We start from the raw sequence: 15,045 nt of genomic DNA, 5'->3' as shown, positions 1-15,045 counted from the left end.
TATGAAAAGAGGATACAGAAAGCAGGGAGGAAGATGAGGGGGAAGTGTGATGTTTTATTTAAGGAATGATATTTTAAGAGGATGATGTACAAAACTGCCAGAGTATGATAAGATGCCAAGTTAAAACATGCAGGGGTCATCATCAGTTAGAGGTAAGGGACTTCAAGCCAACAGAGATTTTAAAACTATCTGCCATCATAAGTATTTTAATGCAAAAGACCACAAGTAAGAAACTCAAACATTAAATTAAATAAAAAGTTATTGAGCTGCGCTAAGTTTTTACTGCTTTGTTATAGAACTAATTCCATCAGATTTGAGTACCAATTTTCCCACTGCCTTGCACCCCATACATTAGATCAGCTGTATTTTTTTAATCTCTCTGCATACACAAAAAATCCTAAAATGTTAAAAAAAATTTAAAAAATCAAAAGTCTAAGGGAAAAGTCATAGGGGCAAAACAGGAATGCAAAACATGCTTAGAAAGAGGAAGAAATAGAAGAAATCTGAGAAGAACAGGCTATGGCACACGTTTGTGGTAAGGGGTCTAGTAAGCTGTAACTTTCCAAATACAAACCAAACACTGCCAGAGAGAGAAGCACAGTTACTCTCCAATGCCCACACAACTGAGACTTATGACAACTGTGTGGCCACTTCAGGGCAAGCAAGGCAAATTTCTTAGTCTTAAACCTCAGAAGTAACTATTTCTCAGTGAAAATAGAATGTCATTACTACCCCAATACCAGGCAGTTCCCTGATCCATCATTTATCAGTGAGAATTTCAAGTTCAAGCTTCAAAGTTCATATAAATAAAAACACAAAACAGGTATAAGACCGAGGATTTAGATCAAATTTTTACTGAGGGACTCCTCAGAATGAGGAAGTTTGTTTCCCAGTTCTGTTTCTAAGGTTGGGAAACAAACTCATCTGTAGTTTTTTTTAATTGTGGAGAAAAAAAATCATTCAAAATAATAAAAGAACTCAAATAGTTTTCATGTTACAGCAATTTTGTGACATCTTTGTACTAAGATAAATTATTCCCAAACATGAAGCTGTAAGAATTTTTTTTTAGTGTTTAATTGGAAACAACTGTTGTCCTGCTAACCAGAAATCTATGAAGTCAACTGATGAAAGCAGCATGACAGATAAAAGGCAGGCAAAAATAGGCTGGAGAGAAGAAATACAAAATAATGCAGAAAAGTTGTTTTAAACTAAAAAGTAATCAGAAATTGCCTAGAAAGGCAGCTTAGTTAAATAAACAAAGCTCAAACCAAATAATTATTAAATAACAATTCCACAGCAACAGGAATGATTCAAATACATCAAATAAATGTTGTGTCCCACTCATCCACCCGTCCCCTGCAACCGCCTCATATTCAAGTGTATTCCCATTAATCCCAATTCAAATCTTTCTTCTCCAAGGTTCTCTCGTGCCATTTCTGGAGATAGGATGGTTTCCTAATGGCAGCAATGACTTTAGTAGTTCTAACACTTACCACCTAAAATTGCCTAAAAAATCCACTGACATACCAATACATAGTGTTTCAAAACCAATTAATAAACATCAGTAGCTGGAAATGTTAAGAAGCTTGTTACATTTTTCATTTTTTTAGCACAGACAGATTTTATCCAGTCGTATATTAAGGGAGCATAAAGGCAAATGCAGAAGGACATCACTCAGACATCCAGTCCTGGATTTACAGCTCTTGTCATTGCTCTTTGTCGCCAGCTCTGCTGGAAGTTACTGCTCTGGGCAGTGCTGGTAAACAGGATCATGTGAGTGCCCTGCAACCCCCACGGGGAAAAGGCAAACTGCTGAATTCACTCCCACTGCCATCACCAGCAGTTTAAGGGAACCTGGACTAGGGAGAATTCCCAGGAAAACAGGTTTGGAAAGTTTAAGTCTGTCCACATCCCTGGTGTTGCTGTAGTGGGTTGACCCTTACCTGGGTACCAGGTGACCACCGAGCTGCTCTCACTGCTGCTCAACAGGACAGGGGAGAAGGAAAAACTCATGGATCAAGACAGACAGGGAGGTCATTTACCAATTACCCTCATGAGCTAAACAGACTTGGCTTGGGGAAACTGGCAGCTAAAACCAGTATGAGATGGTGAGAAATACACCATTCTTCCCGACTTCATTCCTTTGGTCCCAATCCATCCATGTTCTCCCCAACCTAAGTGGCACAGGGGGGGGTGAGGAATGGGGCCTGCAGTCAATCCACAGCACTTGGTCTTTGCTGCTCCTTCCTCCTCATCCAGCATGGGGTCCCTCCCACAGGACACAGTCCTTCACAAACTGTTCCAGTGTGGTCCCTTCCCACCAGAAGCTGTTCCTGCCAGAAAATCTGCTCCTGTGTGGGCTCCTCTCCAGGGGCCGCAGCTCCTGCCAGGAGCCTGCTCCAGCATGCGGCTCTCCACAGGCTGCAGCTTCCTGCAGGGCACATCCACCTGCTCGCTGTGGGAGACTGGATCTCTGCTCCTTCCATGGCCATCCACGTTCTGCAGGGACACAGCTGCCTCACCATGGTCTTCTCCAAAGGCTGCCAAAGAATCTCTGCTCTGCTGTCTGGAGCAGCTCCTCCTTCACTGACCTTGGGGTCTGCAGAGTTGATTCCCAGACATTTTTCTCATTCTCCACTCTCACAACCACTTGCACTGTGGTTTTTATCCTTCCTTAAATATCTTATCCCAGCACTTCGCTGATGAGCTCAGCTTTGGCCAAGGATGGGTCTGTTTTGGAGCAGGCTGGATCTGGCAGTGTCCAACACAGGGGACAGCCCTGGCCCTTTGTCACACAGGCCCCTCTGCAGCCCCAGCTACCAGAACCCTGACATGGAAGCCCAATACACAGGGGCCAAACAGAAACTCTACCATTAATTTAGCATTTAATCTCAAGAGGCAGAGCATACACAAACCCAAGTCATAAATGTCAGTCTTCGATACATTCATGCATTATCTCTTGATGCCCTTTCTGCCCCTGAAACATCAACCCTACCAGAAATTCCACTTATTCCCAAGAGAAGCCTCCTTAGGATATTATATCCAAGATCATAAATCTGGGGTAAAAAAGACTACTGATCTTCCATGCAAGTCTATAAATAGCATTCTAGTCTAAGTTAGAGGAGCACTTTGGAGCAAAGCTGCAGATCATCTCTACTGTTCTCCAGTTTGTGCTGGAAAGTGACTTGGAAGTATGCAAAACTGGATTCCTTCCAGTTCAACTATCTGTGAGGTGCACTCCTACCTCCAAGTTATGCTCTGCCCAAAGAACAAGGCCAAGGACTGATCTACATCTGGAAAAACTACCAAAACACAGAGGGATGCTCAACTCCCACCTTTCCTCTCTCCATCTCTGCCTCCAGTGCCACACGCTTTGCCACTGCTACGTGAAATGCACAGCCTGGGCCCCAGTGCAGTTGTCCTTTGATTTGTGTAAGTGTATTTGCTCATTCTTCCCCTTAGAGCTTATCTGCACTATTTATAGAATGGCTTTACATTCTTGTTAGTTACCAGACAATGATTTTTAATACATGTTCCATCACTACAAATAGTCTTCTGTGAAGCTTTACACATTATGTAAAACAGGCAATTATCACTGCACAGATTAGAAGGTCATTCCAACGCCTATAAACTAAATAGTAATGGGAATTGGAGTCTATGTAGCTTATTTTCTCTTTCATCTACAGATTTGGCAAGCTCCAGACTAGCATTCATCCCACATATTTAAAAACCAAACTAGGGTACTAATTCACAGCACAAAATTGACAAAAACATTTATATTGATCTGAGCATCTTTGATTTGTGCAGCGTGTGCTCCACACCACAGTCTGCCAACACGACGTTTTCTTTCACCCAGCGATGTGACACGGTGGCTTCAAGACTCGAAGCAGCTGCAGCAGAGATGGAGAAATCTTTCAAAACATGTTAAAGTCCTTTCAATGTACAGCTGTCTTCAGAAAAAGGAAAGGATTAGTCAGGTTTTTTCTTTATAGAAGGAGAAAAATTAAGACAGAGAGCAAGAGTGCAGCCATTATCCCCCACACAGCAAAGTGCACCGCCCGAGATCAGCAGTGTGTGCACACTGGGGGGCCCTGAAAGCATCCCAGAAACACCCAGCACTTGAGAATGACGACGAATTGTTCCACTAATCCAAACAACGTGACTTTAAATGAAACAGAAAATATTTCTTTAGGAAAGATCACAGCATATTCAAGTTACCAAAGTCCCTTCATTAGCACAAACAGTATTTCCTTTTCCATCAGCAAGAGGAAGTCTCACATCAAGGCAATTTCTCACATTCCAGTTGAGACCTGTGAACTGCACTATTACCATGTCCTTCAAACTACTGCAATTTCCCACTCAAAAATGAGGTTTAGCAACAAAAGCTACACTTCCATTCTAGCTGTGACAGGAACCAGTGAACCAAAATGATTGAAATTAAAATTATGAGGGATCTATTTCTAAGAAACAAGTCGGAAACTTACCCTTAACCTCTGCAAGGTACTCCTGACTCAGGGGAGATAAAAATGGCATAGAGAATGCCTTTTGCCAAAATATTTTTTGGGGAAAAGCAGCAAATAGTGTAGACTAGCAGGTATGGTGAAACTTGCCTATTAACATGCAAATTCCCCTCCAAATGCTTACACATCCATCTTGCCTGGTATATTAGCTAAATCTCAAAAGAAAAATGTCTCTTCTAAAAACAAGCCAAAGAAAAAACAACCATTTTCCCTTTCAGTTTCCAGGGAACAACAATATTTGACAGCCAATAAATGCAGGAAGTTTTATGCCACCTGATTTACCCACAGCTCACAGGCCTTTGCCACTGGCAGAGGAGTTACATTTGAACATTCATCCTCAGATGTAACCAGTGCCTGTGCTGGTGTTAAGGAGAGGAAGGTGTGGCCATCACACACCACCACAAAACATGAATGCTGAGAAAGAGACATTCAATTTTTACATTCTTAAATAGTTTTTCATGATGAATTCAATTACATTGCTATGGAATAATAAAGAAATAGAGATTTCTTAGCATTCCAGTCCCACTTAGACTTCATTAATGTCTGCATTATACTATTATAGTCACAAAAAGGCTCCTAATGTGCCATAGGAATGGAGCATCTGGATTGTGATAATGTGTTGAAAGCACAACAGTGCCATATAAAAAAATTACTGTTTGCAAGAAAAACCAAACCAAACAACAAAAACAATCACCACACACAGAGTGGGATGGGAGAGAGAAATACCAACTACTGCACAGAACTTTCATTCCCCAAGGACATGTGGTTGATTCAACCATGTGAATCAAGATCGTACCTGGCTTAAAAGCCACAAAACACCCCAAAATGTCTTCACAGGAACTGTGGCCAGCCACCCACAGGCACACATGGAGGAGCCCTCCTGGCTGGCAGGTTGCAAGACTTTTATCCCCCTCATCACCACAGCCCTAACACTGGGTTTGGGCTCTTCTCCTGAAGAGAAGTTTCTACAGTCAAGTCTCTTTTCTTTCATTTGTTTTTGTTGCCATGTAATAATGCTACAGAAAATAACAGTAGGAAAAAACTCCTGCATCACCTGGGACATGATGGAGAAGGAGTAGGATTTGTTCCTTGAGGAAATCATTCCCACCAAGGACCTGCCCCCTCCAGGTACAGCTAAAAATGCTTCGTTAGCTGCTTCATTAGCAAAGAGACAGCAGCAGCCTTGCACATCTGTGTACTTATTTTCTCATTTCCACCAAGAATTTAATTAACTGACATGAATTAAGTTTTCTGTTTGATCTGGAAATTCAGTTCAAATTAACATTTTTATGGATAGTTTAATACTAATGCTGACAGATAATTTCCTTTAGAAGAGACTGCTTGGACTTACAACTAGAGCAATGAAACAGAGGAATCTAATCCACTGAGTAACTGGTATTTTTATCTGCTGTTAGTCAGGATTAACTAAAAAAATTGGCTGTTATCTGATTGGAGAAGTCTGGATGTTTTCCTTACAAGCTCTACCAAAAAATCTAGAATCTTAACACAACAAAAATGCCTGGAGAAGCCAACTAAGATGTCCAAGGAAGTTGTGAAATGCCAATATACACCAAAGAACTGTCCAAGCCACCCAACTGCAATAATTATCTGTTGTAGAAAATGCTCAGCTGAGACCCTGTCACTTGGAAATACTCACCACATTTTAAGTTATTGAAAGCAAACAGGCAAACTTAATTAGCATTTACCTCCACACTGTTGCTTAATCCTATCCACTGCAATTTAACAAACAAAACCATCACCTTTCCAAGCTGTATTAAACAAACTCTGTGCAAGTTTCATAACTCCACAACCCAACATGGTGACTAGCATTCACATTTAGCATTAGATTCCAAATTTCCTAAGCATGTGGATAAAATACTGGAAACTTAACAATTTAAGGCATAAAAAAATTAGAGGATCACTCATTCCTTAAATGTGCACAACAGCTCAAGGGCACAGGTTTTTCTTCAAGAAAAGAAATATACTTTGTTGTGTCAAATAACATCAGCATTATAACAGACTGGAGGTTGGCGAATGTCACCCCAATCCACAAAAAGGGCTGCAAGCAGGACCCTGGCAACTACAGGCCTGTCAGTCTGACCCCCGTGCCTGGCAGGGTTATGGAGCAGTTCATCCTGAGTGCAATCACACAGCACCTTCAGGGTGGACAAGGGATTAGACCCAGCCAGCATGGGTTTAGGAGGGGCAGGTCCTGTCTGACCAACCTGATCTCTTTTTACGATCAGGTGACTCACCTGGTGGATGAGGGGAAGGCTGTGGATGTGTCTATCTGGACTTCAGCAAGGCCTTTGACACTGTCTCCCATAATATACTCCTGGAAAAGCTGGTAGCCCATGGCTTGTACAAGTGTACCCTCTCCTGGATTAGGAGCTGGCTGGAGGGTCGGGCCCAGAGAGTGCTGGTGAATGGAGCTGCATCCAGCTGGCGGCCGGTCACTAGTGGTGTTCCCCAGGGGTCTGTGTTGGGTCCAGTCCTGTTTAACATCTTTATTGATGATTTAGATGAGGGGATTGAGTCCATCATCAGCAAATTTGCTGATGACACCAAGCTGGGAGGGAGTGTTGACCTGCTAGAAGGCAGGAGGGCTCTGCAGAGGGATCTGGATAGACTTGAGAGATGGGCTGATTCCAATGGGATGAAGTTCAACAAGGCCAAGTGCCGGGTCCTGCACTTTGGCCACAACAACCCCCTGCAGCGCTCCAGGCTGGGCACAGAGTGGCTGGAGAGCAGCCAGGCAGAAAGGGACCTTGGAGTACTAATTGACAGGAAGCTCAACCTGAGCCAACAGTGTGCCCAAGTGGACAAGAAGGCCTATGGGATCCTGGCCTGGATCAAAAATAGTGTGGCCAGCAGGACCAGGGAAGTGATCCTTTCCCTGGACTCTGCCTTGGGGAGGTCACACCTTGAGTGTTGTGTTCAGTTCTGGACCCCTCAGTTCAGGAAAGATATTGAGGGGCTGGAGCGGGGCCAGAGAAGAGCTACAAGACTGGTGAAGGGACTGGAGCACAAGCCCTATGGGGAGAGGCTGAGGGAGCTTGGGGTGTTTAGCCTGGAGAAGAGGAGGCTCAGAGGTGACCTCATCACTGTCTAGAACTACCTGAAGGGAAGTTCTGGCCAGGTGGGGGTTGGTCTCTTCTCCCAGGCACTCAGCAATAGGACAAGGGGGCACGGGCTCAAGCTCTGCCAGGGGAAATTGAAGTTGGGTATCAGAAAAAAATTCTTTACAGAGAGAGTAATCAGGCATTGGAATGGCCTGCCCAGAGAGGGGGTGGATTCCCCATCCCTGGAGGTTTTTCAACTGAGATTGGCCATGGCACTGAGTGCCATGATCTGGTAAAGGGACTGGAGTTGGACCAAGTGTTGGACTTGATGATCTCAGAGGTCTTTTCCAAACCAATCAATTCTATGATATTGGAATAACAAGTCATGGTATGAATCTGGAGATGAGTTGCATTTGCTGTGCTTACCTGCTTATAAATGGGCTCATTTCAGGTGACTGACGTTATTGCATAAAGAGAACTTTCATTTTTCTGTACTTCCTTTATAGCTAAATGAATTCAAGCTGTCTGTATTAATTTTGTTATGCCACAGATCAATTCCCAAGATACAACATCTACGCACTTTGTTAAATGATGCCACCTACCTAATAACCAAATAAACAGACACTAAAGTAAGTCATTAACAGCTACATATGGCAAAGCAGCACCATGACCTTTCTTAATCACTGCAGCTGGCACCAAACAAATGAGAAGAATAAAATTTCAAATGAAGTTAAAAAAAGGCAATAAAATGTCAGGACAAGAAATTCAATGGAAAAGCCACAATGTATATATATACCCTCTGAAAGTTACTACTAAAAGTGAGAAAGAGGGAATGCCAGTCACAGAAATTGAGTATTTTAGGTAAAAACACCACACTGTGTCCAGTTGTACAATGATCCAACTGTGTTATTACTTGCTCGTGTATGATCCTGAGGTGAATTTCTCACGTTCCTGCTGAAGGAAGTCCCAGCAGCACTTCCCACCAGCACCCCTGAAGGAAGGCTGTCCCCATGGATTCACTCACATCCTATCACTGCTTCCTCCTTAGAGCTGACGTGCACCTTTGTGGAACTGCATCAACAACTGCATTAGTTGATCATGATTATGGGAACTCAACAAGAACCACAAGTACAGTTTACCAATCCCAATTACTGTATGGCTACACGAATGGTTGTGAAGCTCTGTGGGGATCTGAACTGGGATGAGGAGACAAAGCAGCAGAAGCAAAGCAGGAGGAGTCATTTCTGCTGGCATTAATTTTTGTGAAACCACAGCTGAAACTCTAATACAAATGCAGAAGAACCTGTTGAAATACAGTTGAATTCTGTAACATTGGTAGAAACTGAGCCATGGTAAACAATGAATTGAAGCTATAAATGTACTGAGGAACTGCAGAATACAATACATTATCTTGCCTACTGTGGGCAGAATTTCATATTAAGTGGCAAAAAAACCCTCAAACAAACAAACAAAAATGCAGCTCACTGAAGAACTTGTTCATTTTTATTAACTTGGCTCTCCTGTCCAGTCTACCTATAAAAAACAAAGCAATTTGAGGACAGGTATACAGGTCTGTAAAAACCTTTACTTCTAATCCAGTTTTTATCAGCTAAGATACTCAACCTGGATGACAACAGTATTATATGATGAAAAACAAATTGAGGCAACACTTGAACCTCCCATGAAAGGCAAAATTCTCAGTCTCCCATGCAGAGATCTTGTAACGAATAGAAAAATTAAGAGCCTGAATAGAGTTCTGACATGTCACCAGTTGCCTCAAGGGAATGCATTTGATTGTACCTTTCCTCTACTGTCACCAAAGGTCACAAGAAAACACCATGGCTACTTTAGTTTATTTTCTCCATTTTGCAACTAATCAACTTAGTCCATGCCAAAAGAAATAAACCAAAACAGAGTGTCCATTTCTTGGCAAGTTCAAGACCAAACCTCAAGGTTCTACCACAGTACCATCTGCAGTGAGTCCTGGCAGAAACTTCCCAAGTTACTCAGGCATTGCTGTTACTGAGCTCTTGCTGGAGAGTTAAAACCTTGTTATCCTTGGCTGGCCCAATGTTTACACACCTTGTAGACCCCAATACTGCAGGGATCAAACATGGGCCTCCTCTTGTGATCCATAAATAATATCAAACCAAAGTTATCTCCATAGGCATCTTCCTCTTATATTGAAACAATGCATCCCTTTTTAATTCTGTGATTTCAATTTAGTTGTCCCATCTGCTAGAAATATTTTAATACAACATCTCTTTCTATGTCCTAACATCAAGGTGATGTTGCCAATTAAGTTCTGCTGTGACCATCTGTAAGAGGGAAGGACAGAGGAAAGAAGTAAACATGAATATTTCTTTATGAATTTTAAACAACTTGAATTTCAACCAGGATTTAAGGGATGAAAAAAAAATTAATAGATTTATACTCTACATGGACTTCTCTAGGAGAAGTAACATTTGAACTACTTTTTGAAATTCAGAAAGGTTGCAAATGTTTGGCTTTGAATTGGAATGCTTATCAAGAGAATTTTATATTGGCAAGAGTTAGAATTTTCTCCAAACACAGACTTTCAGTTTCACAAATTGTTAAAAGGAATGCAAATATTATGAACTATAATAATGGCAACTCCTTCCAAATTTCTTTACAACTTCATGTGCACCATCAGACTTACAGAGCACATAAAGTGTTACCCTTTTGACAACAGAGGCATTTCTTTAATTGACTTGGTATTACCTAAATAAGTGAGGGTCTGGGGTTTCCCAAAAACTGAACTCGCATAAAGCAGAGAAACATCTCTACACTCTCAGCTTCACTGCAACTGGAAATCTATGGAGCACAATTACAGGACCCTTTTTTCCTTAAGAAAAGTCTCAGTAATTCAATTTTTAAGCAGCATGAGATCAAAAAACAGGATGGAGATGTGAGACAGTGTAAAGTAAAACTGAGTGTTCAGCTCTGCATGTGTCACTAAGGAGGACTCCAAGTTTACTGAAGGATTTTCTCTGTCAGCCCCAACAGCCCCAGAACCACAGGACTTGCACTAGGAGATAAGTGGATACTCCTGCTCACTCTGCCCAACTTCTTGCACGATTTAGTCTTGAAAACCACCTATTTATCACCCTCTTATGATACAGAAAATTAAATTTAGTTTAACTCATGGCATAGGTCATGGCCACAATGAAAACAAACTCTGGCCTGTAAAAAGCAAAATTAGACTCCACCATCTGGCAGGCTGTTCAATTATCCCATTAAATCCACATTTCAATCCATGAAATGTCAGTAATGGGGTTCTTTTAAACTGAATTTTGCAGGAATTGTATTTTCTTCTCCACAGTAGCTGTGCTTACCACAGACCTTATAACAAGCTTCTGGTGTTGAGTGATGGATGCAAAGAGACACTCTCTTGGCTATTAACCGGGTTTCCGGGTCTCAGTCTGAAAATAAATCTTTGGAAAATTACAGGCCAGAGGAATCCTTTTCCCCACAACCTTATATACTATTTATAAAAAGAGTTATATGCTTAGGACATTCAGTCCAAGAAATTTTAAACTTGGTACTACATACTAATGATGCAATTAACACATTGTGCTCCTTTGCAGCATTTGTCTCCCAATTAATTATACTCTAATGATAAGCACCTTTTCCAAGGGGAAGAGAAGAGGATGCACCTGAGGAGTGGGAGTTACAGCAGTGAATGTTTAGTAACACCAGTTTGAAAGCACAGTGGTAATCACTCCACACATCATCCCGTGTCTCAATGAATTCACCTTTGCATTCTCAGTGGGGGCTTCCCAGCAACTCCTCCTCTACATTTTCCCATTTACTGAAAACAATAATGAGAGTGAGTCATTCCTGCAGAATACAGTCCTTCACATACACCAGATGCCTAACGTTGCATGCTGTGAAGCGAAAGAAAAAAAATTAATGCCTGTTCAAATTACAGTATTTATCACAGAAGCCTGTCAGCATTTTGCATCTTTTGTAAATGTTTTCTTTGGAATGTTTGGAATTTTTTTAATGTTAAGATCTTAATATTGCTTGTCAAAATTCACTACCAAGTTCTGTAAGAGCTAACATCTAATTAGCTCAGATAGCAGCAGCTTGAAAATACTGCCCTGACAATGACCCAAAATTAATGTCTGTTAACAAGGGAGCAAAACAAACTGAGAGGAAAAAAAACCTCCAAGATTTACAACTGAGAAAACGAGCATTTCCTCATGTTTTTCCAAGGCTTTCCCTTCCAATTCCACAGCAACTGTTCCTATAAATAACACCAAAATACTTATCTTTTTAGATCAGTTCTTACAGTACTTCTACAAAAATCCTGCCTGACTGGGGAGCTGCATCCAGAACAGACAAGTAGAACTCATGCCCTTCGTTCCTCTCTAGAACTAGTGGGGTGGAAGCACAAATCAAAAAATGAACAGTGAACAGCACTGAAGTCGAATAACTCACTGTGATAAAATTACACAACTGTTGGGTGGAGATGTTCAACCAATCGCTGCGAAATCTAAGGAAGTAATTGGCAAGTTTGCCTTCTTTTTTTTCCTTTTTTCCAGAGAATTAACAGCTGAGCCCAGTTCTACCTTTACTCATTTTGTTTACTTACAGAGGTGTTTCAGTAACTGACTCGTCAAAATTAGAGCAGCCTGATGTTACTAGATGAGTGATTTAAAATAAAGGTATTTGCCTTCAGCCACACATTACATGTAAGGGCAGAACAGCCCAGTGACACAGGAGCACAGAATCTGCCCACACGGATGCTGTAGATCCTAAATTATTCATAACCTATTCAATACAAAAGAAAGTGGCCCTAGAAATTTAATTTCGGTAAGAAAGGAATGAAATTTTTAGGACATCTCTACAAATTATTTAGTTCCTCTACAAACCATATATTCAGCAGTTGCAAATAATTAAGATGTAAAAGTACAGAAGAAAGAAGTGTTTAATCAGTTCCTACTTATTTAAGTGTGCCAGATACCACAAAGGATGGCACTACTTCAGCACAGAAAAAAGTGTTCAACACACTGAACAAGAACAGCATTTAACACTGATTAATTTCAAGCAATAATTTAGTATTTCAGTAATATTTTGTACGCTTGCAAGAGGCATTTTGGATTTTGAAGTTAGCTGTAATCCAGAAATAATCTAATTGTAAAACCTAACCAGCAGCACAGCTGTGTCCTTCCAGCCTCTCATTTCCATAAGCACTAAAGAAGCTATTTTTGCTCTTATTCTCATTTAGAGCATTAAGACTCTAAAAACTATTCTGATGGGATTACATGGAATACAGTTGCTATTTTCACAACCTGAGCTCTCCAGACAACAAAAATGTTTTTACCACCAAAAAAAATAAGGAAAAGATCTTCAGAACAACAGCAGCAGTTACAGATGCTGACAAACTCAATCTCCAGCATAATAAACGTCACCAGGATTCTCTTTGGGAAAGCTGCAGTTGCAAAGACGATAATCATTAGGCTTAATGTAGTTCTAAGCCAAATTATGGCAGCTGTACATGCCACAACAAAAAACATCTCTAAGCACCAAGTACACACTTAATTTAACTACAGCCAACTCCAAAATATTTCTGATTTACAGCAAGTTCCTCAGAACACAGGACATATCCCAGTGCTGCTCTTACCTTTCTTAGCAGCATCTGTTCTCCGTCTTGCCGGCGATACCAGATCCTTTACAATCTGCAGCACTTGAATCATTGCTCGTTAGCAAGATCAGAGGGACAAGGTGCTCCTCGAAATTTCCAACAGGTTTCATTACTAGACCTTATTACATGGCTGTCTTCAGTATGCTGAATCAAAACTGATGCAGAAACAACTCACCTACCTCCACAGGAAGATTTCTGCCTGACGATTCTACAGGCTGGGGTGATGGATTTAAAGTGACTTCAGCATAAGGAGCAAAAAACTGCAAGCAGTCCTAAATGTATTTCTACAGAATATTTTAAAATTATTTACCACAGAGAATGCACACTGGTCCCTCTAAATAAAGTTTAAAGGAAACATTCACACCACAAAGTAGTGAAGAAAAACCCACTTGCAATGACTGCTGACAGATGCAGCTCCCCTGGGCTCAGTAACTAAGAAGTGTGGCTGCATCCTCCTTTCAAGTCTGTCTCAATTCACAAAATTCCACGTAATGCTTAAAGTCTCCAGTGCAGTGCAGAGCCAGCATCAGACCCATCAACAGAACTAAAATTAAATCCAGCCTGCAAAAGCTCCATCAGGCACAGGCAAGCTCCTGCTAGAGACAGTCACTGGGTCCCTTTTCTCCCCCCTTGAACACAAACCTCTGACACCCCTGTACGTGACAGGAATTCCCACACCCTGGGAGGCAAGCTGGAAATCCTGGGAGTATTTCAGGCATTCTCTCTCTCACCACCAGAGGCCCAGAGAACTATTTCAGCAAAGCTATTGTGATTACTTCTGTCAGGTAATTTTAGGCAGACAGATTGCAGTATGTGCCCCCCTCCCAACATTTTTAATGGCCTCTGGAAAATGTACAGAGGCCCTTGATAAGTGTCAAAATCTCTGTGGAGGCAACAATAAAAGATCATGAGGAATCATGTTTTATGGGACCACCTTAAATAACTGTCAGCCCTGAAGAGGCTCTGTGAACACTTTAGAAAACCAGATTCCTGCACAGCACTGCAAGGCCTCTCACACACACACACAGATCGATTAGGAAGCCAACTACATGTTCTGAAAACCATAACATTAAAACAAACCACAGGCCACATTCTCTGGCCTTTAGACCTTCTGTTCCCATTGCTTAAGTGTTAGATGGGGTGGGGAGGAGGAGAGGTCATCTCTTTCCATTTCCAGCTGCTCATCACAAGCATTTTGGATTTTATATTTGTTGGCATATCCATCCACATCCATGTCAGTCTCTCGAAACACACAGAGCACAGGCACAACAAACCACTCCTGTTCTGTCAGTCTCATTTACAGCCTGCCCATTAACCCATCTCTGCTAGAAGTAAGAGCAACCCAGACCTATCGGATTTGGGTTGGCAAAACAAAGACAAGTAAAACCTTTCTCTCTGCCAAGCTGCCCAGTTTCTTCTCCCACCCTGCAAACATTCAAGTGTCCACCCAACAGGAAGCCTGCAGACATATTGTGCAACTGCAATTTATCTCTTCCTGAAAAAGGATTCTTCGAAGCATAGAAAGAGAAGTCTCAACTTTCTATTTTAAGAATAATTTCTAAGTTCTGGACCTAAACTTAAATTCCAGGTTTAAGACAAATGACTTTATACATTAGAGAGGGATGGAGAAGATTACTAAAAACAGAACTTTCCAGAACAACTACAATTTCAGAACATTTAAGTAAGATGCACAACAGGGTTGTGTGATGAAGTTTATCTGGAAGTCTGTTGCTTAATAATCCAGTGCTCAAAACTGCTGTTGTAAAAACAGTTCCACAATTATCTTGCCATG

At 41.4% G+C, this 15,045-nt stretch overlaps 1 protein-coding gene across 3 annotated transcripts in view; it reads right to left on the bottom strand.

Moving 5' to 3' along the window:
• Nucleotides 1–15,045, bottom strand: part of USP6NL (USP6 N-terminal like) — a 122,725-nt gene that overhangs the window by 84,638 nt on the left and 23,042 nt on the right. Inside the window, exon 1 of one of the 3 annotated variants that reach the window (XM_071552822.1) lies at nt 13,233–13,836. The exons of the other annotated variants lie outside the window; for them this stretch is intronic. Within the exon in view, the coding sequence (XP_071408923.1) occupies nt 13,233–13,305 (73 nt within the window). The 5' untranslated portion in view covers nt 13,306–13,836. Of the gene's footprint in view, nt 1–13,232; nt 13,837–15,045 lie in introns of those variants that run through there. 3 annotated transcript variants of the gene reach the window in all.

The sequence above is a fragment of the Pithys albifrons genome, chromosome 3, assembly GCF_047495875.1.
Source record: "Pithys albifrons albifrons isolate INPA30051 chromosome 3, PitAlb_v1, whole genome shotgun sequence".
NCBI lineage: Eukaryota > Metazoa > Chordata > Aves > Passeriformes > Thamnophilidae > Pithys > Pithys albifrons.
This window is presented reverse-complemented; position numbering and strand designations above follow the sequence as displayed.